Source organism: Nuphar pumila, chromosome 12 (genome assembly GCF_984573655.1).
Source record: "Nuphar pumila chromosome 12, dmNupPumi1.hap1.1, whole genome shotgun sequence".
In the NCBI taxonomy this organism is placed as follows: Eukaryota; Viridiplantae; Streptophyta; class Magnoliopsida; order Nymphaeales; family Nymphaeaceae; genus Nuphar; species Nuphar pumila.
The window spans coordinates 16,293,584-16,319,464 of record NC_143260.1 but is presented as its reverse complement, the minus strand read 5'-3'; the positions used below and the strand labels follow the sequence as shown (position 1 = coordinate 16,319,464).

At 37.1% G+C, this 25,881-nt stretch overlaps 1 protein-coding gene across 2 annotated transcripts in view; it reads right to left on the bottom strand.

Annotated features, from left to right (window-relative positions):
- Positions 1–18,292, bottom strand: part of LOC149820131 (homeobox-DDT domain protein RLT2-like) — a 44,526-nt gene extending 26,234 nt beyond the window's left edge. For both annotated transcript variants that reach the window (XM_089982531.1, XM_089982532.1), the window contains exons 1-11: positions 18,086–18,292; positions 17,448–17,960; positions 12,455–12,525; positions 10,814–11,332; positions 10,650–10,739; positions 10,397–10,561; positions 10,102–10,324; positions 7,142–7,242; positions 6,843–6,929; positions 6,583–6,735; positions 6,334–6,489 (exon numbers count right to left, since the gene is read on the bottom strand). In XM_089982531.1, the coding sequence (XP_089838657.1) occupies positions 6,334–6,489; positions 6,583–6,735; positions 6,843–6,929; positions 7,142–7,242; positions 10,102–10,324; positions 10,397–10,561; positions 10,650–10,739; positions 10,814–11,332; positions 12,455–12,525; positions 17,448–17,960; positions 18,086–18,194 (2,187 nt within the window). In that variant the 5' untranslated portion in view covers positions 18,195–18,292. The remainder of the gene's footprint in view (positions 1–6,333; positions 6,490–6,582; positions 6,736–6,842; positions 6,930–7,141; positions 7,243–10,101; positions 10,325–10,396; positions 10,562–10,649; positions 10,740–10,813; positions 11,333–12,454; positions 12,526–17,447; positions 17,961–18,085) is intronic.
- Positions 18,293–25,881: the final 7,589 nt, after the last annotated feature.

The following is a 25,881-nucleotide window of genomic DNA, read 5'->3' as shown; positions in this document are numbered from 1 at the left end:
AACATTAGATTGAATCATAATGGTCCTGGCAACATCAAGGAGGTGCCGATGTTTTCGCTCAGCCACCCCATTTTGTTGAGATGAATAGGCACAGGAAGTTTGGGGTTGGATGCCATGATCTTGGTAAAATTGTAACAGACCTTTTGATTTAAACTCAAGAGCATTATCAGTGCGAACAATCTTGACAATAGATTCAAACTGAGTTTTTATTTCAAGAATTAGGGATTTGATAAGACTTGGAACTTCAGATCGTTCTTTTATTAAAAATACCCATGATAACTTAGAGAAATCATCAACAATAACAAGATAATACCGACACTGAGTCCTAGTAGGAATCTTACTAGGACCCCATACATCTGCATGAAGAAGTTCAAAAACTTTATTACTAGACTGACTATGACTCAAAGGGAACGAACTTCGATGATGCTTGCCCAACTGACATGCTTCACACTGAAATGATGTGGTGGAAGGAATCTGAGGAAAGACCGACCGAAGCTTTGACAATGAAGGATGACCAAGACGACGATGCCACTGAACAGGACTGAATGAATGTTCCACTGCAGCATGAACAGAACCCATTGGATGATGTAGGTAGTAAATTCCATTTTCTTCATAGCCTCCACCAATCTTCTTCCCCGTCAGCAAATCCTTAAAATGACAACCCATTGGATCAAATATTACTCTACAATTTTGTTCTTTTATAAGGTAACTAACAGAAAGTAAACTTTGAGGAAAGTTTGGAGCATGAAGAGCATTTTTCAACTGTAATGAGGAGGATATAGAAATATTTCCCTGACCAACAACCGGGGAGGAGCTCCCATCGGCTAATGAGACTCCAAGTTGAGCCTTAATGACCTTTAGATCTGAAAAAACACGTGAATTTCCACACAAATGTCTGGATGCACCAGAGTCAATAACCCACTTACTATCATTCGGATGGAGATGATTCCCGATTGAATAGGCAATACCAGCTATAGGAGAAGTGGAACTCAAAGGTCGAAGAGCAATCAACTCATCATATTCCGCACGACTAAGGGTGATACTACTTTCATTTGCAGTGATATTCTCTTGTGCATTTGTTGCCTCAATAGTAGTAACATGAGCTTTAGGGTTATATGACTTTGATGCAGAAGAGATTGGCCGACCATGCTTATCCCAACAACGATCTTCTAAATGTCCAGATTTTCCACAAAATGTACATTGAAGCTTTCCTCTGCCTCCCATACCACGTCCACGTCCTCGTCCTCTGATATTCTGAATATTTCCACGGCCATAACTAGATGGGACAACAAGAGCAGATGTCTGAGTCACAGGCTGAGATTGTGGCAGAGATATCGCAAGTCTACTCAGACGATTGTAAGCGTCAGCAAGAATGGGAACATCTGAACCAGTCAACATTTGAACTTTTGCAACAGAAAAATCTGAAGAGAGACCTGTAAGAAAATGAGCAACCATGGTTTGTTCTTGATGATCCTTTTGCTTCGAGTAACACAGACGCTGGTGAGCATTAAGTCTTTCAAACGCAGCTTTGACAGAGGCATAGTACTGGGCCAAGGTCTGATCTCCCTGTTGCAAGTTATATATTTCTTGTTCGACTTGTAAGATATGACTCACATTCGTTTCTTGTGAGTATGTATCACGAAGATTGTCCCACATTAGTTTGGCTGTATTATAGTAGATCAATCCATCTGCAATATGGGGTTCGACACTGTTCATGATCCATGACATAACTATGTCATTATCTTCATCCCAAGTAACATATTTTCCCAATTTCTCAATGGGTTCGCCTTCCAACAAAATATGTTTTCGACGATGTCCAGATACCGACATCATAAAAGTTCTGGACCACCTGGCATAGTTGGTTTCATTCAACCTAATATAAGAGCCATACGAGAAGGGGTTGGCAAACACCTTATACTCCCCAATATGTTCCATTTTGGAATCACCTTTCGACGTTTCAGCCATACTAAAAAAACTCACTTGAACAGCAAGTGTTCAAGAAGAAAAAAAAATTTCTTCAACTCAGCAGGAAACCACACCTGCTGTTCCACAAAATAAAGTTCAATCCAGCAGGAAATCACACCTGCTATTTTCCATGACAGAAGAGTAACTTCAGCTTCCGTGCTTCCTTAAAAACAACACTCGACACAACAGGGAGTCACTGAAAAACACATTCTGAAATAAACCAACCCACACAAAAAAAAACTAAATTTCAGTTGCTGTAGATACCACAGAAATCCCGAACATTGCTGCACCCAAACACATCACCACACATGATAGAATGCAGTCGCAAAACACAATGTTCACTAAACCTGCTGTTCTCCAACATATAAGGCATGACATCCAGTAAATATCACACACAATCAGCTTCTGCAAGAACTCAACACTTACGGCCACACAGAAAAAAAAATTCTGTTGCTCCCAAACAGCAGGAACACACCTCGACAAGAATTCAGCACTCACGACAACAGAAAAAAAATTCTGAAAAAAAATTCTGTTACTTCCAACCATCAGGAATACCCTTCGACAACTCATGAACCAAAAACAAAACTCGTCATAGCAGCAACAAGACTCGGCACCACCAGGTCGCAACAGGAAATCCAGATGAGGAGAACTGATTTAGATTTTCTCCTAAGATCTGAACCGCAATCAAACTCCCAACAGCGTAGGTAGTCACGAGGAGAGAAAACAAAAAGAAGGACGAGGAGATACGACACCCACAGCAGGCATCCACGACCAGCAGATGATACGACACCCACAGCAGGCATCCACGACCAGCAGCATGCCCAGAAAAAAAAAATTTAATTGCCGACCTGATTAGAAACATTACTCAGCGTGATCGAAGTTTGATCATGATCATGAAAGGCTCCACGATCGACTGTGTTCTGGTAAAACACGATCACGCTCCCACGTCACAGTCGATATCTCGATCACGCTCCCACGTCACAGTCGATCACGTTCCCACGATCGGCTGAGCTCCGATACCATGTAGAAGATGAACCGAACCCTAGAGAGAGAGAGAGACGGCTGAACATGAAAACAGAAAACTTAATTCTATCATTAGGGATTCTCTCTATATTAAATAAAGAGAGGCAAAACAGAGAAATTACATCTAAGTCCTTATGAAAATAATATTTCAGAAAACCTCTAATAAAGAACAACTTAACCTAAAAACCACCTATTCTCAACAATAATTATAAATTATAAATTAAATACAAACTTGTATGTATGGAGGGTAAAATAGTGTGTCCAGGTGTTGACGTGTGTTGACACTTATGGAGGGCAAAATGGAGTATCTATATGACATAGATCATACGATACGCCCCATATCGTACAAGTTGAGCTTGTTTCTTTTTTAACTTTTTCGGCGTCGGAAAAGAGGCAACCGACCACTTATGGGGGCCATTTTCTTAGCCCTCGAGGGTCACATTTTGACCCCATTTTTTCATGTTCTCCCTCCTCAAACCCCCTTTTCTAAGCCTATCCACCCTATTTTGAGATCAAATTCACCCTAAAAATTAGGGGTTTTGCTAGATCCGAACCCTAGAACTGTGGTTTGCCTCAAATCTCACCCATTTTTGTCCTACCCAACCCGTTTTTGGATTCTAACCCTCAAAATTGAACCCCAAAGTCCATCTTTTACACTAAAACCATTCATTTTCATCTTACACGCGTGTTTTTTTTGGCTTCTAACCATCAAAACCGAGTAATAGTAGTGTGATGATTTACCCTAAATCCACTCATTTCCATCTTACACGCATTTTTTTTGTTACACACATATATACATGTGTGTGTAAGATGTTTCACGCGTGGATCTGATTTGTATGACATTGAAGTTTCAAGAGGGTTTCAAGCATCAAAACTAAGGATAATTTGATGTTTTAAGTTTTTTTTTTGCATTTAGCTTTTTTTTAGTTCTAAATGTGCTGTTGATCTTAGTTTTTTTCCTTTTATCAACTTAAATCACCTGTTTTGTATTCTTAAATATCAAAATCATGCTCTAAGGATCGATGGATGATGGAGGTTGTGGCTAAAATGATCTAACATTAAAATACTATAAACCGGCAAATTTGGGACACCTTTAAAAGGGGTAGTAAAGTATAACTTTTGTGGTTTTGTAATGCATGGTGTATTGTATAAATTTAAATGTCACAACTCCACTGCACGGTTGTGTATTCATCGTATTCCCTTTGATGTTCGTGTTGTGTTTCTTATGAGTCTCATAGAAGATGATAAACAAAAGTAAACGAAAAAAATTGCTAGAAGTTGTTCCTTATTTTGAAGATGAAGATAAACCATCAACATATCAAACTAGGGACCACTTACGTTAAAACAAACAAAGAAAATCATTCATCGGATCTTTAGTTTGTAACCTTGTATGACCTTTCTTTGTTTTATATGTTATGTAAAGTTGCAAACCTTGACTTTGGTATGCAGTGATATTTTATTTTAAGTTTTAATTGTTTGCATTTGTGAATGGTTGGACGTGATGAGCCGGTGTGGCAGTTTTTTGAGATTGCTGATGATTTTGGGTGGTGTAAAGTGTTGAGACGCATATTTTGTTGTGCATTGATTAATGTAGGTGTACATTGTATGAAATAGCACATTATTCAAGAACGTGGTGCTCCAGTGCAATTATGCATGCGAGCTCCAGATGATACATGTGCTATAATATATGTCAACCTTAGTGAGATATATAGAAAGCAAGAAGCAAGATTACAAGATTTGACAAGTGCAGGGCCTTCATGCACTAGCACAACGCAATGCAAAATGTGATTCAGATAAACAACAACAGGATGCACAAGCCCCACTAGTGTCAGTTGCTCCACAACAAGATGTCATTTCTGATTATGAACAAGGAATGTTTGACAATGAAGATGATTGATGAGTCTTGTTGTAGTGAATTATGCAATTGTAGTGAACTTTTGAGTCTTTTCACTTTTTTAGTCATGTAGTGAACTTTTATGTTATTGACTTTTTGAATTTATGTAGTAAACTTTTGAGCATTTTGGCTTTTGTAGTAATGTAGCAAACTATGCTTATATGTTTTATCAAGTATCAAGTATCATTATCATCAATGTTATTGACTGTATCTAATGAATTACTCAACTCTATTTCATGTGAACGACATGTCAATAGTCTACTATGTTTATTTTTATATAATTACTTATTTTTAATTCTTGTACTCATTCTTGTGTTATATGTTTTACATTGTTTTTTTTTAATTTCTTCCTAATTTGTTGTCATTTTAAAAAAAAAAATGGCATAATTTAGCCCTTTTTCTTGTTTTTTTTTCACTACCTTGCGATATGATACTCCCGTATCGCAGGCTCATGTGATACGGGTTCTGATACACTAATTACAACATTGGGTAAATCTAATACTAAATGCAAGGTATTTTGAATATTACCTTTGAAAATTTATGAAAACCACAAACTACCCTAGAATGGACGTGGGATAAAGCCTAAGTCTAGCGTTGAACATATTTTCTAACAATCTTTCACGATATGCAAACCAAGTTTCTTAGGGGTATTTTTAAGCATTTCATATATTTTTATATGAAGCTTTTTCTTGAAAATCATAAAAAGATAAGTTTGAATTAGATCACTCGAATTGGATCCAAACTAAACCCAATTTGGACTTGCATCAAACTTAGATAGGATCCCTATCAAACTTTTGCTCCCAAACATATCTCAAGAGAGAAAGATAAAAAGAAGGAATTATGCATCAAATGATGATCAAATTAACAATTTTAACTCTAAAATGGAGATGAGCAAACTAGTTGTACCAAGGGGGACATATTTAAGACCTTAGTGAGCTACATTTAAGTGTCTACACCAGGTACTAAACATCAAAGCAGAAATTCATGGGGGGGGGGGGGGGGAGATTCTACTTGGGGAGATTCTACTTGGCGGTTAATGAAACTTAAAAGAGAGAGAGGGAGAGAGAGGAATCTCATTATAGAAATTAAGAAAGAGAAGGGGCAAGGATTGACCCCACTCCCTGTTTCTTTTACTTTCAAATTGTTAGGCATGCTAGCAGCAGCTCAGAAAATGTAAGTGTGAAGGCATAAACTTCAGCCTCCAAGCCCTCCAGAAGCTTCTTGGTAGTAAACAACAGAAAAAGCATGAAAAAGATATCAAACAGCATGAATACAAAGCAGCATGTTTATTATTGAACCATTTCATAAGGCAATCAAGCAAAACAAGTTGTTACCGTTTAGCAATGTCATTGCCAAAAGAATATGCAATAAGTTCATATGCAATTCTAAGTGAATATGAAGGATGAACTAGCATGCACAAAAAACATTATGTTTAGATACTTCAAAAGTACCTCATTGTCATCTCGAAAGCATGGTCTTGGAGGAGTACTTTTCTTCCACCTTGGCCCAAATCCTGCTGATAAAGCAAATTGACGCAACAGTTCAGGCCATGTCAAAGGATTCAAATGGTGCTGCCAGCTTCGTATGTCAAAACCCCAAGCGTATGCCTGATTCACCAAGGAAAAGTTTGACAAGGTGAGCCTACCAATCTTCGTTTATCACCGAAAATTGAAAAAATAAAGAAGTGCATAACATCTTACTCCTTCAACGATTTGTGGGTGACCACCCCCTGGGTTAGCAGCACTATTTTGATTGGCTCCTAGTCCAACGGCGGGTGTCCTTGCCACATCTTCAATGTCTTTTATGATGGATTTCAGTAGAGCAATGTGCACCTCCCCCAACAATCTTGGGTCCTGTAAGACAGAGTGAATTAGTAGTTTGATTACATATATGGATAATTTAAAGCAGAAAACTGCAGTGGGGGGACCCTAATATGCAGTAGCAGATGACCATAACTCACGTAGTCATGGAAAGCTTGAACAAACTCATCAAGTGTAAACGGCCAAAGTTCAAGAACATCAACAAAGGTAATCAAGAACCTCCAAACCTGAAATGTACATGACCCATGTCTTTAAAAATATGTAGATACACAGAAAATCATAAAACTTCTTGTACACAACATACTGTATTAATACAGATAAAGCGGATCTAAGCACAACCCAAACAAGTATACTCTATTGTTCTAAGCCTTGGGCATAAGAAAGCATTCTGCAATAAAATGATTTAATAAGCTATGAGCTGAGAATCAGAAAGACATACCATGAGAAGATTTGCCATGTTCTCCTCAGAACCAATCCAAGGCTGAAATCCAAGAGGTGCTTTCAATTGTACTGACTTGGGGGGGAATGGGCTTAATTTATCTGGAAACACAGAAAAATACTCATGAAGATCAAATACATAAATTATGGAATTGTAAGAGCAAAGATACTTCTATATGTACAAAGATTGGTAGAAAATTATGCACAAAGAAGCCTATGCATTAATGAAAAGAAAAAATCAGGACACAGCAAGCAAATGAAGAATTCATGTGTGTGTAACACATTTTTTTCCATTCTGCACACTCTGAATTGCTATCTTCCTTTCTTAAGCCCAAGAAGTAGCCTGCCATAGCATCATATTTTGACGTAAAAGAATACTGCCTACATAGAAAAGCATTTAGCATTGTGGTAATAGACATGAAAGGACAAAATTTGAGCGAAATAGATTGTGTAATTATCTGCAAACTACATCAATCCAGAATAAATCAATTAGAAACACTGGTCAGAAAAGAATGCATGAAAGCAAAGCTCACCCCAACAGCAACAATTTACAAATCATCCTTCAGCCAGTTGCTAATTTTAGTTCCCGCTTTACATCGGTCACACAAATTAGCTCCATGTTGAGGGAAGATTGACAGCTATAAAAGGCTCCGAAGGGGATACAAAATGTGGAGGCAGACAAAGTAAAGATCATGTCAAACAAAACCTGCATGAGGAACACCTCATGAAGGATCGCACTGAATAAACTTTTACTAACATAGAAAACAGCACTACTTAAAGCTGTCTTAAGTTGATTGATTTTTGATAAAGACCTCAGCAAGGGATTTCATAAAACCTGCCGCTAATGCAGTGGAAAGCCACATGTACCAGTTGCCTCTTATTCAATGAACCAACTGAATGCAGGATTGTGGGTCCTGTTGAGCTTGCCTAAAATAATTTAAACAGAGGAAAACAATCTATTCTTCCATGTGTTGTTGAATCCCAGTAAGCATGTTAGCATAGAGGGGCTTGACAATTGCGACCAAGAATGTTGTAGAAGATCTGGTTAGAATGGGAAAAATACCAAAATTTTACTATATCTGTTTCATGTTTAATATCTGGTCAAGATACCTTTGACAGCTTGTTAATTGAAGGAAGAAACAAAGACCCAATAAATCAGATAATGAGAGACATTTCTAGTCAACCATGTTTTAGAATTTTGTCAAACCTCTCTCTCTCTCTCTCTCTCTCTCTCTCTCTCTCTCTCTCTTCCTTCCACTGACCTTTTATCATCATCTCCAAATCACTACGATCAAAAATCATTATCAACATCATATTCATCACATACTTTCATGTTCGACAACACAATTAATATCACATCATCATCAATATCAGCATTAGGCGACTAATCATTATTAACAACTAAATGCAATTGTTATCAGGAATCTCTGCATGATTATGATTATCAAAAACATCAACATCATCATCATTCTACTGTCATCACAAAAACCTTTTCTGCTTCATGACCACCATCATCATCATTGTGATCAGGTGCATGATGATAAGATCAATATCAGCATTTATCACTCTCACCAAGACCAACATCTCCATGCACATCATAACCATTAACCATCATCATCAACATGACCTACACTACATCACCACTATTATCATCATTATCATCAATATACCACCCCCACCACATCCTTGACATCATCATCAACATGAAAACCACAGCCACCACCACCATCTCCCTCTCCAACACCCTGCCTCACCACATATTTTCAATTTCTGGTGTCAATCCAGCCATAGGTAGGTCAAAACAGGTAAGGAAAGGGCCTTTAAATCTTTTCCTACTTTTTGTTGAGCATCCACTGCAAAAAAAGAAAAAAACAAACAAGGATAAAATACTCATATATGCATTTCCTCTCCCGGCGATATATGTGTCTGTAAGAGACACAATTCAAGTTTGTTGGTAAAAAAATGCGAACTCTTCAAAAATCATACTTCAAGTTTGTTGGTCTAAAAAATGTTAAAAATAAAATCCTCAAAAATCAAATGATTGAAACATACAGATTAACAAGTCAACCATATCATAAACAACTTCAACACTTAAAGGTACACAATGTTTGGCTTCTTAGTTTCAAATGACTCCTCATTGCCCTTAAGTGCTCGATGAGCAAGCAACAAGCATACAAATAAGCATATGTACATACATGTGTATGAGAAGGGACAATGTTACTCAACAATTTAGAAATGATTTCATGAACTTAGAATAACTAGAAGCACTCTTTGTTTACAGGCCAATTTATTATGCACCCTTCTGTATAAATTTATGTTTACTGACAGTTGGATGATTAAAAGGATCAACAAAATGTTTACATGTATCGATATTATCCAAAACCATTAAAAGAAGTTGTTTAGTTCAGCTCTACAATCTTAGTAAATCACAAACATGCATTTGAATCCGAACTTCCTATAACAGTTACATACATGCGCTAATTTAAACCATAAACGTGCAGGAACATAAGGCTGGGAAACAATTATGAATATTTCTGGCATTTAAAACAGAAATTACCTACTCGCCAAATATTTGAATATTCTTATCACTTTCACAAGATAATAATTTGAAAAACTCAGCTGAAATAAAGGAAATAGCATTCTACAATTCAGAAAAAATCATCTGCACAGTTCAAGGCATCTGATAAAATAAAATGCAAATATGAACATTAAGCATGCACCAAGCCACAGCATTCCATCTTATCTAACGGCACATTTCAGTGCCAGAGAAAATATAAATAGGCCCCAAAACAGGCATATCACTATGGGACTTGGATCCATCAATTTTTGGGGACTAATATCTCTAATAGCTATGGCAGTTGATAAATTACTCTATCTTCCAAAAAGCGGAAGCAAGAAACAAAATAAGATTTAGATGCTTCAGGTAAATCTGACCGAAATATAGGGCTATAATTGAAGTACCTCTGAACAACTCAAGATACTGCAGTGTTTCAGAGTCCAGAGAAATAATAGAAGGAAACCCCTTGCTAGATGCAGATAACTCCATCAGTTCCAAGCGCTCATCTTCAATAAGCTCCAAAGACTCACGAGCAATTTTGCGGGCTGTTGCCCTTTCATTGGCAGCTTTAATCCTTGCTACCTCCTTTTCTCTACGTAGCTCTTCTTTATGCCTCATTTTCTCAGCCTGCACTCAATCCAATGAACTTTAGTTAGACTCATAAATGTTTAATAGAGCTTTACTACAGTGCCTGCTTACTCTAAGATTTTCCTTCTGCAAGAACTTTTCCTTTCTTTCAAGGTCACGTCTTTTTTCTCGCTGGAACCTCTCCTCTTCTCTTTGTCTTTCACGCATGACTCTTTCTTCTTCTTTTCTCCTTTCACGGTCTTGTCTCTCCATCTCCCTTCGCATTTGCTCCTCTCTCTAAAAAGGAGTGGTTCACAAACATCAGAATGGATCTATATTACACTAAAGAAAAAGGAAAATTTTAGCAACAAAATGCATACAACACCTTTCGCCTCAGAATGTCTTGCCTCTCAAGCTCCTTCCTGATTCGTTTTTCATGGGCTTCAACTTCCTTGGCTATTCTAGCTTCTTCGCTCTGCATAGAAGAAATTTTTTTTAGGACAAAAAGATATAATACCTGAAATGATTTCACAAAAAAATAAGATGTACCTTGTGCTTCCTCTCCATCCTCGAAGCATCTTCTTCTGAACAGAGCTGCTTTTCTGATGAAATGAAGGAATTTTCTGGACGAAGAACTGCATGAGCTCCAAACTGAGCATCAGCACCATAACTTACCAAGGAGTTCTTGACTGTGATACAATCATGATCAGCAGAACTTGGTGAGAACAGATGGCCATGTCTGCCATGTTGCAAGAGATTGACATTTGACGTTTGACCTTGGAAAGTGTATCCAGGGCCAAGATGTTCGTTGCTATGTGTGAATGGTCCGCCAGCAGGCAATGATGAGCTCCTTGCCCCAAAAGATTCAATTGGAGAATCATAAAAATCTGATTGGCTTGCCCTATCATATGTTTCAGACCTTACATTGGGCTGTTCTGGAAGAAACTGATACTCATGGAGAGCCCTTGTACCAGGTTGAGGAAGTAGCATATGAGTGCTGCTAACAGCAGATTTTCTCGAGGAACTCGAAACAAAGCCTTGTTCCATTCCCGGAGTGACCAATGAACTCTGTGCATCGAATAGCTTATTAATTTAAACAAATCTTACTTGCATCCAGATGAACAAAATACCTTCAGAAAAGTCAGATAATGACAAGATATCATGACACAAGTAATTTTCCTGAATGCCTGAATCTCAGATGCACCCCAAAATGAGGATCTAAGATTCATATTTTGATAGAGATTCATGTATCTCAGAGATACATATATCTCAATTACAATCCGAGTTTGATATCCACATTTCCAATGCGGCATGAGTAATCTAAAGGATATGATTGATGAGCGCAATCCAAGAAAACAGTTAAGTTTCTCAAGACCTCCAAATAATTCTAGCATGTATATCACACAAAAGCAAAACATCATAAGTGTTCAATCATCACGGAAATATTTTCAAGTTAATTAAAGGATGAGTTCTTTGAAGAAAGGATAGATGGACTTCAAATAGGACTCAAGTCGTAACATGCTTCTTGATGATATTGTCGATCAGAGCTCCAACCAAATTGTTGAGAAGCAAATGACAAATGTCACGAGTCACAAGCACATGCACGTTAAAAGAGACCCAGGAAGTATGTAGCATGGAGAGGGCAATCTTCTGAAAGCAGGACATGGGAAAATATTTATATACTTTATTATTTTAATATTATATGTCCTATCATGTTTAAGACTCCAAATTCTTATTTTGAAGTGACATGTTACCAAAACAATCAAGATTATTAACAAATAAAATTATAAACAAATCAGTGGCAAATTTTAGAATGAAAAAGAGCAAGTAACCACATAGAAAAGGATAAGATCATAAAACACAGATTAAGATAAGGACATGCTGACACAGGTTTGACTCAGTTCACGGAATGTAGTGGCATGTCTGATATCCATGTTGACGCAGTGTTGTATCAACAAGAAACACTCATGCTAAGTTTGTATCTAACATCATTGATAACACCTCTTAAGTCATTTCGATTGATCTATGGCCCAAGACATGAATGAATCTCTAAAATGCTGCAAACTGCGGACTAAACACTTCCAAAAACAATGAAGTTTACTGTTTACACGTATTCACAAACATGGAGGATATTCTTATATGAAAGCAAACATTAGAAAGGCACTGTTACAAGAAAAACATAAAACACACCTTGATAGATTTCACATCTTGCCTTTCATATGTTTTGCTGTCATACTGCCACCCACTGTGCTTTGGCTGACCTATTATGAGCTCCACATGGAAAATACATGAGGTTAAGAACAACATTGTATATGATTGCAAATTCTTTAGGAACAATTTCTACCATGAATCTAGAAACCTTTGCTTGCATTGCCAAATGATTAAAATTTCGCAAGAATTCAGTGGACAAAAATACATTAATACATTGCATACATATATGTGCTTAAATGTGCATGTGAGAATTTTTCTTGGCATTATCATGCTATTATTATTATATCGATTTAGGGATTTTTCTAAATCCCCTTGAATATTTTTCATTTTCCTTTTTCTTTGATTTCAAGATATAACAAAAAACTTTCTAAAAGTATTGCAAGACATATATGTGTATGTGGTGCATCTAGATTAAAAGCACCAGAAAATAAGAATCAACCACTGAAGCCAAAAATTTCTATATGCATTTTCAACATAAATCCCAAACCTTGCTTCAACAAGCCTTTAGCAGTTTGGAGACCATGTGGCATGTTAGCTGTAGGCTGAAAATTAATGTAAGCCCTGATTGTAAAAGCGCATAGGTTAGCACCTGATCCATTATTATGTGGTCCAAATTGATTCATAAACAACTACTTCTGGAGTATGGAGTTTTTCCTAACCCTTCTGGAACACCAACAAAGAAAGCTTTTACTGGAAAATGAAGAAAGAGGGTGCAAAAGGGTACAAGAAGTCACTTACAGGAAAATTCATAGTGACTAAGGGGTGTTTGATAGCAGGGGGAAATTTCTTCATGGGAGAAAATTCCACTGTTTTTGAGGTGGGGCCCATGTTCCCATCAAACAAGGTAAAAGTTCTCCCCTGTTTTTGGAAAGAACTTTATCTCAAAATGTGGAGGGGAAAGTCGTGTCACCCCACCACATGACTTTTCCCCCCTTCAAAAGATCTTTCCAAAAAAGAGTTTCATCCCCAACTGCATCCTCGACCCACATTGCCCAGAACCATCCACCTCAGCTCATTGTTGCCAAAGTCCATCTCCACCTGGACCCACATTGCCGGCGTCTCTCTCTCTCTCTCTCTCTCTCTCTCTCTCTCTCTCTCTCTCTCTCTCTCTCTCTCTCTCTCTCTCTCTCTCTCTCTCTCTCTCTCTCTCATGGTGGAAGAAAAAGAAGGCAAAAAAGGGAAGGAGAATGAGGTATTCACACACACCCAACCCTCTCTCTCCCCCTGTCGCTCCACCGACTTCTCCTCCTCTTTCTTCCTTCACATCTTCCCTTCTTCTTCATGGTCCTTGCTAGGACTCCAGCGTGATTTTTTTATGGGGGGACTCTGGTTGGTCGTTGCAGGCTCTCTCTCTCTCTCTCTCTCTCTCTCTCTCTCTCTCTCTCTCTCTCTCTCTCTGTGTGTGTGTGTTCCCCCATTTCTGTTTCAAACAGGGGATAAATTTTTATCACGATTTTTTTACCATGAAAATGTTCATCCAAAGAATTTTTTCCTGGATATTTTTATCACAAAAAAATTCATCCGCTGTCAAAAGCACCCTAAATGGAGAAGTATCATTCTTCTTTCCAAAAAAAATCAATTAGAAGGTGCTACTCAGGCTTCCTAAAAGCTATGATAAATCAAGCAACTTTCACCGACTGATGTTGGACCTGATCACGAGCCACAAAGCAACAACACAGCTTGCAACTTGAAACAAGCCCACATGACATGAGGAAGTCTATGATAATCTAGCTAAACTGTCCAATGCTCCTCTTTTAGTACAGCGACTTTAACCCATAAGAATTTGATATCAATGAATAAAGCAAGTCATTGAAACAATAAAGAACAAAAGAGAAAATGAAAAACACCACCACTTGGACCTAATCATCAAAGCCACCCACTGATCTACATACAGTTATTCGAAAAGCGTAAGACAACCTTTACACTATTTTATCTTCATTTTGCCAATCTTCTGATGAGTTAAGTATTTATAGTGTGTCAAATATTTGAGGTCTGTGGTGAGATGTGTTTAGACCATAGTCACATGTATCGTTAAAGGTAATTTTTTGGCGAGGATATTTTTCGGAGAGATTTTCAAATGTTGATAAATCTCGGGAATATCTCAAGAAAATCTCAGGAGTTTAAAAAATGAAAAAAATATAAATAACAATAAAAAAGCTAAGAAAATAATAAGTTTTGCATTATTTTCCTTTCAAAAATATAAAGAAACATGTTTTAAAGGTTTTAATTTAAAATATAAAAGAAACAAAAAATAAGAAATGCAAACTTAAAATAAATAATAAATAAAAAAGATTTTTTCTCAAAAAATATAGCGATGTTTTGTCACAGGCGATATTTTGAACATATCGTGATATATTCCAGATATTATCATGATATTTTCAAAATATCGGCTACCTTGAAATAGCTGGTAATATCATGATATTTTCAATATATCGGCGATATCGGTGACAGTGGTTTAGACACTCTTTTATGTTGATTAATAGAGCATATATGTTTTCCTACTCGTCTGTTACTTGATGGAGCAAACATCTTGTCTGCATTGCAGACATTTAACACAAAAGGTAGACTAGTGAAATATGTTTAGCCCTTACTTTCTCCAGAAAAGAGCAACTGAAATTTTTTCTATAACGTGACATGAATATGATCAAAGACATGGACAATAAAATCTTAGTTTGGTTTCCCATAATCAATCATATCCTTAAGCACAACTCAGAGCAACACCATGCTAGTGTCCTCGACATGATCTCTCACCAGTTAATATCAGCAAGAAACATATTGTAATGAAACACTAGTGCAAAGAACAACGTCACAAAGTGACTACAAGAGATGCACAAGTATACAAACAAGAAGCCACAAATGGGCAAGTGACAAACACACAAAATATGAGAGAATTTAAAAATATAAAGAATCTCTTATTGAAAATCCCTCAATAAGCATTACAAAATAGTGGGGCAAGATCCCTTATCAATGGAAGCAAAAGGGCTCCCATAGAGTCGTTGGGAGCCCCCCCCCCCACACACACACACAACGGTCACATTTATGACCGTTGGGGAGGATCCCAACGGCTCTTATGTGGGTGCAAATCCAAATATTTTAAAGAAAAATTAAAAAATTTAAAAAAATAATAAAAAGAAAAGGTGGTCCCTAGTGGACATGCATATATACAAGTGAAAAGATTAAATTGCCCCTAATGAGCATTCCAAAGGACATAAAGAAAAAAAATTATATATATATATGGTAACAACGTATTTTTAACACCTCTCCTCAAATTAATGGTGAGATGACCAAAAGTTTGCTTAGAAGGAGAACCTAGGGGATGGTAAAGCTTTGGTGAAGAAATCTGCATGATAGTATTCTGAAGTGACATATAAAGTTCAATAATGACTTGTAGGAATTCATCTCGAACATAATGACAGTTCATTTCAATGTGTTTTGTATGCTCATGGAATGTATGATTACTGGCAATGTAGATTGCACTTTTGTTGTCACAACATAACTTCGAAGGAATAAAGATTATGGCTTTCATATCTTTGAGCAGACTTTTTAATTAAACAAGTTGAGTTGTGGTGGTGGTCATAGCCCTGTATTCGGCTGTTGTGGAAGATAGAGATACCTTCTATTGCTTCTTATATCTCCAAAAAATTAATTATTCTCCAAAGAAAACACAATAGCCTAAAGTAGAAATATGGTCATTAGAGTTTTCACCCTAATCAAAGTCGATATATGCAATTAAAGTTGGAGATGAAGAAGAAGATAAGAATAGCCATTTTGTTATAGTTTCCTTCAAATATCTGATAATTCGCATGACAACTGTCGTGTGAATGGTGATAGGAACATTATGAAACTGACTTGCACTTTGTACAGCATGAGCAATGTTCGGCCTGGTAATATACAAATATATTAGAAATCCAATTAATTGACGATAAGGAGTGGGGTCTTCTAAAGGAGGTCATCATTGACTCTCATTTTAGCATTTATCACTTCTGAAATCTCCACTCTCTTTTCGTAAGTTAATCATAATTTAGCAATAATATCTAATGTAAGTTTCATTTGAAAAAGCATATATCTTCTAAGAGAATATATAACTTCAATGCCCAAAAAGTACCTTAGAAATTCACGATCAGACATATCAAAGTTACTTTTAAGAATATTTTTAGTAGATTCAATGTTTTTTTTATCATTCTCATTGATAATCATATCATCAACATATAATAGTAAGATAGTTATGTGGTTCTCTGCATTCTTAACAAAAAGAGCAGTGTCATTATAACAAGAAGTAAATCCACTATCAATAACAACTTTATTGAAACGGCCATACCAAGTTTTTTTAGCTTGTTTAAGAACTTAAAGAGCTTTGTTAAGCTTAAGAGTTTTTTTTTATTTCAAAATCCAGCAAAGGATCCATATAGACTTCTTCAAAAATATCCCCATTTAAAAAACATTTTTAACATCTAATTGGTAAATAGGTCATTGTTTGATAGATGCTAAGGCTATTAGAGTTCTTATGCTAGTCATGCTAGTTCAAAATGATGGTGATATTGGCGCTCAACTATTACTAGGGCTGAACATGATGCCGAAATGGTTAGAGTTGAGCCAGGAAAGTTTCCATTCCCAAATGCCACTCTTTCTAAATGTCACCCTTTCCAATGCCAAAGAACATTTTTTTAATTCTAAGCTTCCAGAACACATAAATCGTCCCTCTGAAATGTATGTAGCAGTTGATACAGTAGTTGCCTTTTTCTTTTGAACCAATTCTTAAACCTTATAACATGGAAACGAAAGACCCTGTGCATGAAATTGACATGATACTTCCATGCGTCCAAGAGAGTATCTCCCCGGATACACAGTGATTTACCCCCCTCCCCGCCAACAAATATAGTCAGTTGACTCAAACTCCTGTACTTGAATTTTAGCAAAGCTATCAGTGCAGGCAGAGCGAAAAACAAAACAAAGGAAAAATGAATTGCATTACCTACGGACTGCATTATAGGCCTTCCGAAAGCATCCGGAGGCAAGGGGTCGAATTCTACGCCGAGAACTGGACCATCTTCGCGCAGAGGTTCCCCGAGTTGCGCCTCTACGACAGAGATTGCATGGAGCTCCGCCATCGACGGCTTCTGATGATGATGGTGGTGATGCCACAGAACAGGAGGAGGAGGCGGCGGCGGATGGACAGCCAGAGAAGGATCGCAGTACCTCTTCACCAACGCATGAGGCGGGGACGGCCCGTCGCAAACGATCCTGGGCAACGCCACGGACGCAGTGCTCCCGCTAACACCACCGCCCTTCCGGTGTTCGGGCAAAGCGTTCCAATCGTCCCGCCCAGGGGAGTCGTTCACATCCACGCCTTCCTTCATGGCCTTCTTCTGGGCGACCTTCCTGTCCTTGAGCCTCCTGTGGCAAAACCACATCTGAAGCTGCCTGTCCGTGAGCCCCAACTTCTCCGATAGCTCCGCCCGCAATGCCTCCGGCGGGTAATTATCCCCTGAACCCACAGATTCATACAAAAAACAACACCAACGACAACAATAATCAAGATCCAAGCCCTCCCCAAATCCCCAAACTAAAACAAAAAACAGAAACCATGGAGAGAAAGAATAAAGGACGGACTCAGGTAGGTTTTCTCGAGGAGTTCGAGCTGACCGGCGGTCTTCATCCTCCTTTTCGTCGATTTATCGGCATCCGGCGGCCGCTTCTTCTCCTCCTCCGAATTCTCCATCAAGATCTCTGCAGACGGCAGATTCCTCCCCCACCCACCACCCCAAAAAAAAACCTAACCCTAATCTCAGATCAGGACGAGGAGGACGACGATAGAGAGGGACAAAAACAAGACGTATAGCAGAGAAGGAAAGCAAGTAAAGCGATGATTTCACTCGCGGCTATCCACCAAAGAATAATAATGATAACAAAGAAACCGCTCCTCTTCCGGTCGGCCTCGAATATCACAAAGACAAAAAGAAAAGAGGAAACAAAGGAGGGAAGCAACACGCATCCCATCCGTCGATTGCTTTCCAAAGAGAGGAAAGCAAACGACGACGAAATTTAATATATTCCTGCTCTTGTTTTTGTTATTTTTATTGAGGGGAAAGAACAGGATTCGATCAAAGCAACACACGAACAATGAAAACGAGGGGGCGAACGGAAAAGGGAATTTTGGGGGAGGGTGGTGGGAAGATAGCGATGAAAGGGAGAAGCGATGAGCAATTTTAAAAATACTTTCGTTGTTGTTGTTATTATTATTATTAAAGCCAAGAACAACAACAACAACAACAACAAGAGTGAAACATTTACAACTACTCATTACGCGCTCACAGTCTTCCATCCTTCAAAAACAACTCCCACGATTACGTTGATGTTTATTTTGTGTGTATGTGCGTGAGGGCGTGCGCGTGTAAATCTTTCTTTTTTTTTCTTTTTTGAGTTTTTCTCTCATTCAATTGTTCTTTTTCTTTTTGGGTTATCATCAATTCATACATCGATTTTGCCTTTTGCTTCAATCTATCGTGCACTGTACCGCTCTCTCTCTCTCTCTCTCTCTTGACTTTCACGCAATGTTGTCAGTAGGGGTGGCAATCGGGTCGGGTTGGCCGGTCGTGTCGGCGGGTTGACGGGTCAGCATGCCTCAACACAAACCCGACCCGTTTATTAAACGGGTCGGCTGTGGCAAACACTAACCCGACCCATTTATTAAACGGGTAACCCGACACGACTCAGTTAACCTGTTTAATAAACGGGTTGGCGGGTCGGGTTCGGGTAAACAGGTTGACCTGCCCGCTTAACCCATTTATTAAATGAGTCAACTTGGTTGCCATACCCCCAACACGAACACGACCCGTGTAATAAACGGGTTAGGCAGGTCGACCTGTTTATGACACGAACACGTTTATAGCCAAACCCGAACTCGCCTAAGAGGCGGGTTGGCGGGTCGTGTCAAAAATTGCCACCCCTAGTTGTCAGTATGGGTTTTTGTCTTGAATTGTTGGACCACCGACCTCTGGTGGTGTATCGCCGAATACAGATACTTAGCTGAATCTTTCTGTATCGGCCCAAAAATAATAAAAAAATATTATGTGTCAACATAGTGACAAACATTTTTATCTGCAAAAACTCGTTATTCAAAAACTCGCAAGAAATTGAACATTTTTTATAAATCTCGCATTTTTTCAACAAAATCTCAGCAATAGAAAAATAAATTAGAAAATATATAATTATTTTTCTAAGAAAATATTAATAAAAATTATATAAAAATAAAAATACACATCTTTTCATGACAAATAGTCATTTAAAACATAAATATCGCATTTAAATCATGGTATTTATGTTTTTTTTCATAAATCTCACAATATTTTGAAAATCTTGAGAGAAATTGTCGTTTTAAACTTTCAGGCAATTTTATAGAGAGATTTTTCATAAATCTCGCGACATTTTGTTACTATAGTGTCAACCATAAAGTGATATTTGTTAAAACTATTTAACTAATTTCAGTATTTTTTGGCATTTATTTAAAAAATAGCCGATTCGGGGTGAAGCGCATGGAAATTTGAACGATACAATGTGTATCGGCCAATACGCACCGATACTGATAACAATTTTCAAGTTTCAACGGCTTTCGCTCCCATGGAGGTCGGCGTAGTAGGCTGTCCTTAACCTCCTTTTTTAGTGAATCAAAACCCTCCTCATGGATCAAATTTTAGTTGATGTTCCATTGAAATCAAACTCCTTTTAGTAAGATTTTGTAAGGCAACCCCATATTTGATTCTAGACGGATGAGAGTATGATTGGCATTTTGCTAGTGAGCTTTTCACCATCAGAATTCAAATTTGGATCCTGATCTGTTTAGCCAATATCCGATTGGTTGAATCTGGTATAAGCTACCTCCATCCCAGATTCGAACCGTTTACATCCCTAGTGACGAATGTCCTCATCTTTTCTAATCTAAGCCGTTCACATCGCTATTGGTATATCATCATTTTTCAAGAAAAATGCAATACCCTGCCATTAGATGAATTCTTTAAAAACTGGCAAAAATTGCTATTCATATATTTGTATTGTTTATTTACAGACATTTGGTTTTTAAATTAAGTTTTTTATTGATATTTTGCTGATAAAATAATATATAAATATAAAACTTTCTTGAATTTTTAATGAGAAAAGTTTGACATTATTTTTGCCATTTTAAACTAGATTGAGAACAGCATAGGCCCTTCTTAGACTATTGCAAAAGGCGCATGATACTCACAATTCTTTTTATAGTTGTGGCTCCTTGTTTGATACTCTTTCAGTCATAAGATTTTTTATTGAACTTAAGGGGCACCCATATAGATTCCATGCTGATATATTTGGTTCTTACCAATAGAATCCAAGAGGAGTTGATTTGGTTCACCAATTTTGTCTTTAGATTAGATTTGTTTTATTGCATGCATAAAAAATCGTTTAGCGCTACGTAATACAACGTATTTTATTTTCAATAATCTTGCTTCATCTAGAATAGTTGATTCATGATTCGTGATTTCTGCTATATTAGCTATTCATTGCATCCATTCGATCATTCATTGTCGTTAGAACACAATTTATTTTATTGTTTTAAATCATTCATGCATAGATTGTAGTCTTTTGTTTAGTTCATGGAAAACAGAAGATAAATTATTCATGTCAGGCCATTGAACGTCATTGCCTTAGATCAGTTGATCTAATCATCTGATCAGATCTAACTAAATCTAATTATTCTTTTTGTGAAGCCCAATCGGTTAAGGAATGTCACGATTGCCAATCTGATTAGGAACTGCAATGCAGATCCAATCAGTCGATTGAATCAGGCTAACAGAGATAGCCCAACGATGATCTTGGCAGACCAGATCACACACCTCATAGTTTGCATTAATTTGATCTATCCAGACCACTGTTGCAACTAGTCGATCCAGATCAAACTTAAGAGAGTCATTGCTGATCTGATCTATCGTCAGATCTGATCGATATCGGTTTGAAGATTGAGTTGACATTTAGCCGATCCACGGTTTGGGATTATCTCAAAGCTGGGCTCCTGGGTAATTTGGATTGACCTTTGTTTTCCACATGCAACATGTAGTTAAGTTTCTGGTTTCATTCGTTTAGTATTTAGAATAGTAGTCATTCATAATTTGAATACTTTTTCTTTGGTTCACGATTAATTAGCCATTCAATTCATGTTTTGCTTATTTGTTAGTCATGTGTCATTGGTTATTTTAGGTGTGATCCAGTTAATATGTTTTTAACTTTCTAGTGTAGTTTAGTCCAGCTGTGTGAAATTGAATCCTTGTTTTCACTTAAACACTTTGTTTTAGAATAAATGGCTTGTTCCCATTAGCACATGCAATGCAAGGTGATACACTGGGCCGTATAAAACCCTTATCCATCAACTCTTATAATGTTTATTCAATTCCTCTAGTTTCATTGGTACTATCTGATAGGGTGCTTTGGAGATATGTGTTATTCCTAGTACCAATTTGATACCAAAGTCTACCTCCTGAGACCAAGGAAGTCTAGATAGTTCTTTTAAAAACACATCCAGGAATTCTCAAAATCTTCAACCCTTCAATCAATACTGGTTTTAGATCCACTACTGTAATGTTGATTAGAAAAATGACACATCATTTCCTTATATATTTTTAGGCCTTTAATATGGAGATGACCTGACTCTTCATAACATGTTTTGAAAGTCTGAATTCTACTCTTGGGCATCCAAGTCGAGACAACATGACATTTCCCTCATGTCACATAACACATGCATAGTGTTCGTATATCCATTCCATACCCAATATCACATCATACTCGGTCATGTCGAGCATGATTAGATCAGTAGGTAGATTGTGCCCATCTAACTTAATATTTATACTGAGTACATATGTTATACACGTCGAATTAAAACCTATAGGGTTATATACATCCAGAACATGATTCAGTAGTTCTATGTGTACCCTAAGTTGTTTTGCAAAGTTGAATAAGATAAAAGAATTTGTTGCACCGCAATCAAATAAAGCAAATGCCACTTTTCCAATGCACTAGGTCACCTTTCTTGAGTTGTTCAACAATATTGGTATAAACTCATCCCTGAACCTTCTTCTAGGTTGTTTGATGTTGGCGACATTGTTGTCCTATATATAAATGTTTGCACTTCAAACATGGTTTGTTTTGCTTCGGTGGTGTGTGATTCCCTCCCTATTGTTTATGCTTCCTAAAAGGAGGTTGCTCCTTTCCTCCAATGAATGGTGGCTTACAAAATCCACCCTTACCACTAGACTTGTTGTCGTCCCTCTTAGATTTATCCCACTCTTCACTAAGAGTGGTAGTCGCCGCTATGGCATTACTGAATGTGGTAGGTTTGTTGGTCATTACCTGGTATCTCAAGCTATCGTTGATCCCTCTCACAAACTTTGTTACCCTAGCCTTATCGTTGGTGAATAGATCCAAGTAGTAGCGCTCTTGACTTTTGAACTTCATAGTTTAATCTACCATACTCATTTCCCTGGATGAGTTCAAAAAATTCTTGGTCTTTTTACTCTTGAGCATGTGGAGGAAAATACATTTTTGGTTTCAAAAATTGGGGTATTACAGGTGAACCTACAAACGTTGGAGGAGAGGGTTGAGCATCAAGCTGCAACCACAAAGCGAACGAGTTGATTCACTTGGTCTAGTTTTTCTACTAGAAGGAGCATTCTCACGAAAAAAAAGTATGAAGTTCTATTATTTACACGTAAATCGAAATTCATAGGTACAAGTTTATTCTGATTACTAATAAAACAAACCCTGTACCAAACTCTCCTTGCACGGGATTGGTGTTGGAATTGTCAAAATTAAAATAGAGAGGGTTTTCGGGAGAAAACCCCTCTCAAGAATTGTTTTTCTTGGATTCAAATTTTTAAGTTCATAAAAAAAAGAATAGTCTTTAAAAAAAACTAATTTGGATTTATGAAGTGGGGTTGATTCTGATTCCTAGGGAGTAATCGGTTCCACCCCTAAAGTGAACGATTTACTTGAAATAAAAATGAATAAAGTTATGTAATCGTGTTATTGGATTTTTAGAAACAAATATTGTATTTGCATTACAGTAGGGTAAATTTTATTGCTTTCTTGCGAAACTTCTAGTTAGAAATTGTGGTCTAATGTTCATGTAAATATGGTATGATGTTTGTTTTGATTTCATTATTTTTGTCATAGAAAAATATGCTCTTCTATGCTTGATATGGTGAAAATACCAAAATTATTTCTAAGAATATAGGTTTCGGGAAGACGAATCAATTTTTTAGCCTAATAGTTGCGAAAATGGGATTTATCTATAATGGATAATATAAAAACCATGTACTAATATTCTTAAGATTTTTATCAATGTGTTCGTGTGAAAAAAAATAAAAATATGAATTTGGTGGCCTATTTCTGCTAACTCAAATGCATATTGTCTACTATTACATATAATTTGTGAAAAGTTTAGATATGTTCTAAGATTAAGCACTGAGCGATGATAGTCGGAACATAAAAGTATAGGTATGCACTAAACTGGTTGTATCTCTCTCACCCAAAGGATTTTTTATGAACGGTTTGTGGCATCGAAAAGCTGGAAGAATTAGCTTCCCTAAACTCAACCCAAGGATCAGTCCTGCTCCTGCAAAACAGACTACATAGATTGTATCCCACCATTTTTGTGTATCACTCTTTAGCCGATAGGTATCGAAGTCTATTTGGCGGTCCTCAAGTACAAACAGGATACAAAAAGCTCGTTCAATCTCCTTGAGCCAACTTCCAGCCACCTCAAAATGGGTTTTTTCTCGAGTAAGTAGGTGGGTCCAATTTCAAAAACTTCTCGTATGTTACTTAACTGTGACTGGAGTTTTCATGGGTCAGTACGAACTGCCCACATTGATTTTGGATGTGTGTTCATTATTTGTGCCAAATTGTTAAGAACTTGCATGACAGAGCTTCTTTGTAATTGCTAATCAATAGTAGGGTTCTCGTTCATGTTGGTGTTCGTGCGATGACTCGTCTATCATAGTAGTCATGGTTTTATATAAGTGTAAATTCTTATATATCTCTTTATAATCATTAGAAAATTTTAAAGCTTTATTAATTATAATGGCAATGCTTTACTAAATTTTCATAACATTTAACCAGATTAGTCTTACAAAAATACTACCACAACATAATTTGTTTATTATGAGCTTATACATTGACTTGTATCAACTACTAGAAATTCCTTATTTTTTACGGGCGTTACGAGCACATCTTGAAATACTCTCTTGCGTTGCCCGTGTGCCTTTGCATTATCAGGTTCTTATCCACCTCCTTTACCAAAGTGTTAGAAAGGAAACGTCCCACCGAGTGACTCGAGAGGTCATCGATGAGAGGTGCCCAACAATGCAGTTTCTATCCTCAACATTTCTTATTGGGTATTCTCAATAGTGTGTTCTGTCTCAAAGACAACCCTCCACGTTATGAGGGTAAGTTTGTCTCTCAAGGCGATGGTTACACCAACAACAACCAAGTCCTGATTGGGTCCAAGTCTCATCCATAACTCTGGAGTCGGCACTTTCATAGAATATCATCTGCAGATCTTGTATGACAATAGCCTATTTCTGCATTACATCTGCGAGATCATGTAAGGCCTTAACCAACTCATCCATTTGTGTTTTCAACGTCATATAGTAATCACAAGACAATTTTTACATTAAGAAACAATTTTTGAACTAAGTGTAACTTTCTAATTATAAAGCATTCTTAAGTTTCTTGAATGGGTCGTTAATTACATTTTCCTAGATTTGGGCTCTGATGTTAAAGTTGTAATGCCCCAAAATTTATCTAATTTTAGGCAATTTTTTTAAAAGAAACACATAACAAAAATAACCAAAGTGAAGTTGGAAAATATTGGGCAATTACAAATGATTTCACATTCGAAAAAGTTGTTGGAAATAAATATCAACCAACCAAGTTTGAAGAGATATTACATCCAATCAACCCAAAGTTTAAGGATAATGTTTGACCAAATAAAAGTAAATCCCATATAAGCAAGCAAAAAATGGTCTTCATGACTTCTGTTGAAGCATCTTGCAACAACTCCTAATCAATCACTCTGACTTGTAAAATGTTAACATTAGGTGTTAGACTTCACAAGTCTTAATAGGGAATATCTTCCAAAAGTACACAAGTAAAGTGCCTGCATAAAAGAGCATGTTGGAGTTCAGCAATCCAAGTAACAAATTTAATTTCAATATTTAGCACACTCATAACAGAAATCATATTCAAGCATGTATGTACATCTAATTACAAAAAATAAAGCTGTATAGATAAAATTATGTTTTACTTGTTCAACCCCCTGTGGGTATGTGCAGTTCGAATATGTCAAGACAAATAAAATCTATCGAAGGTTCATTATTCTTGGG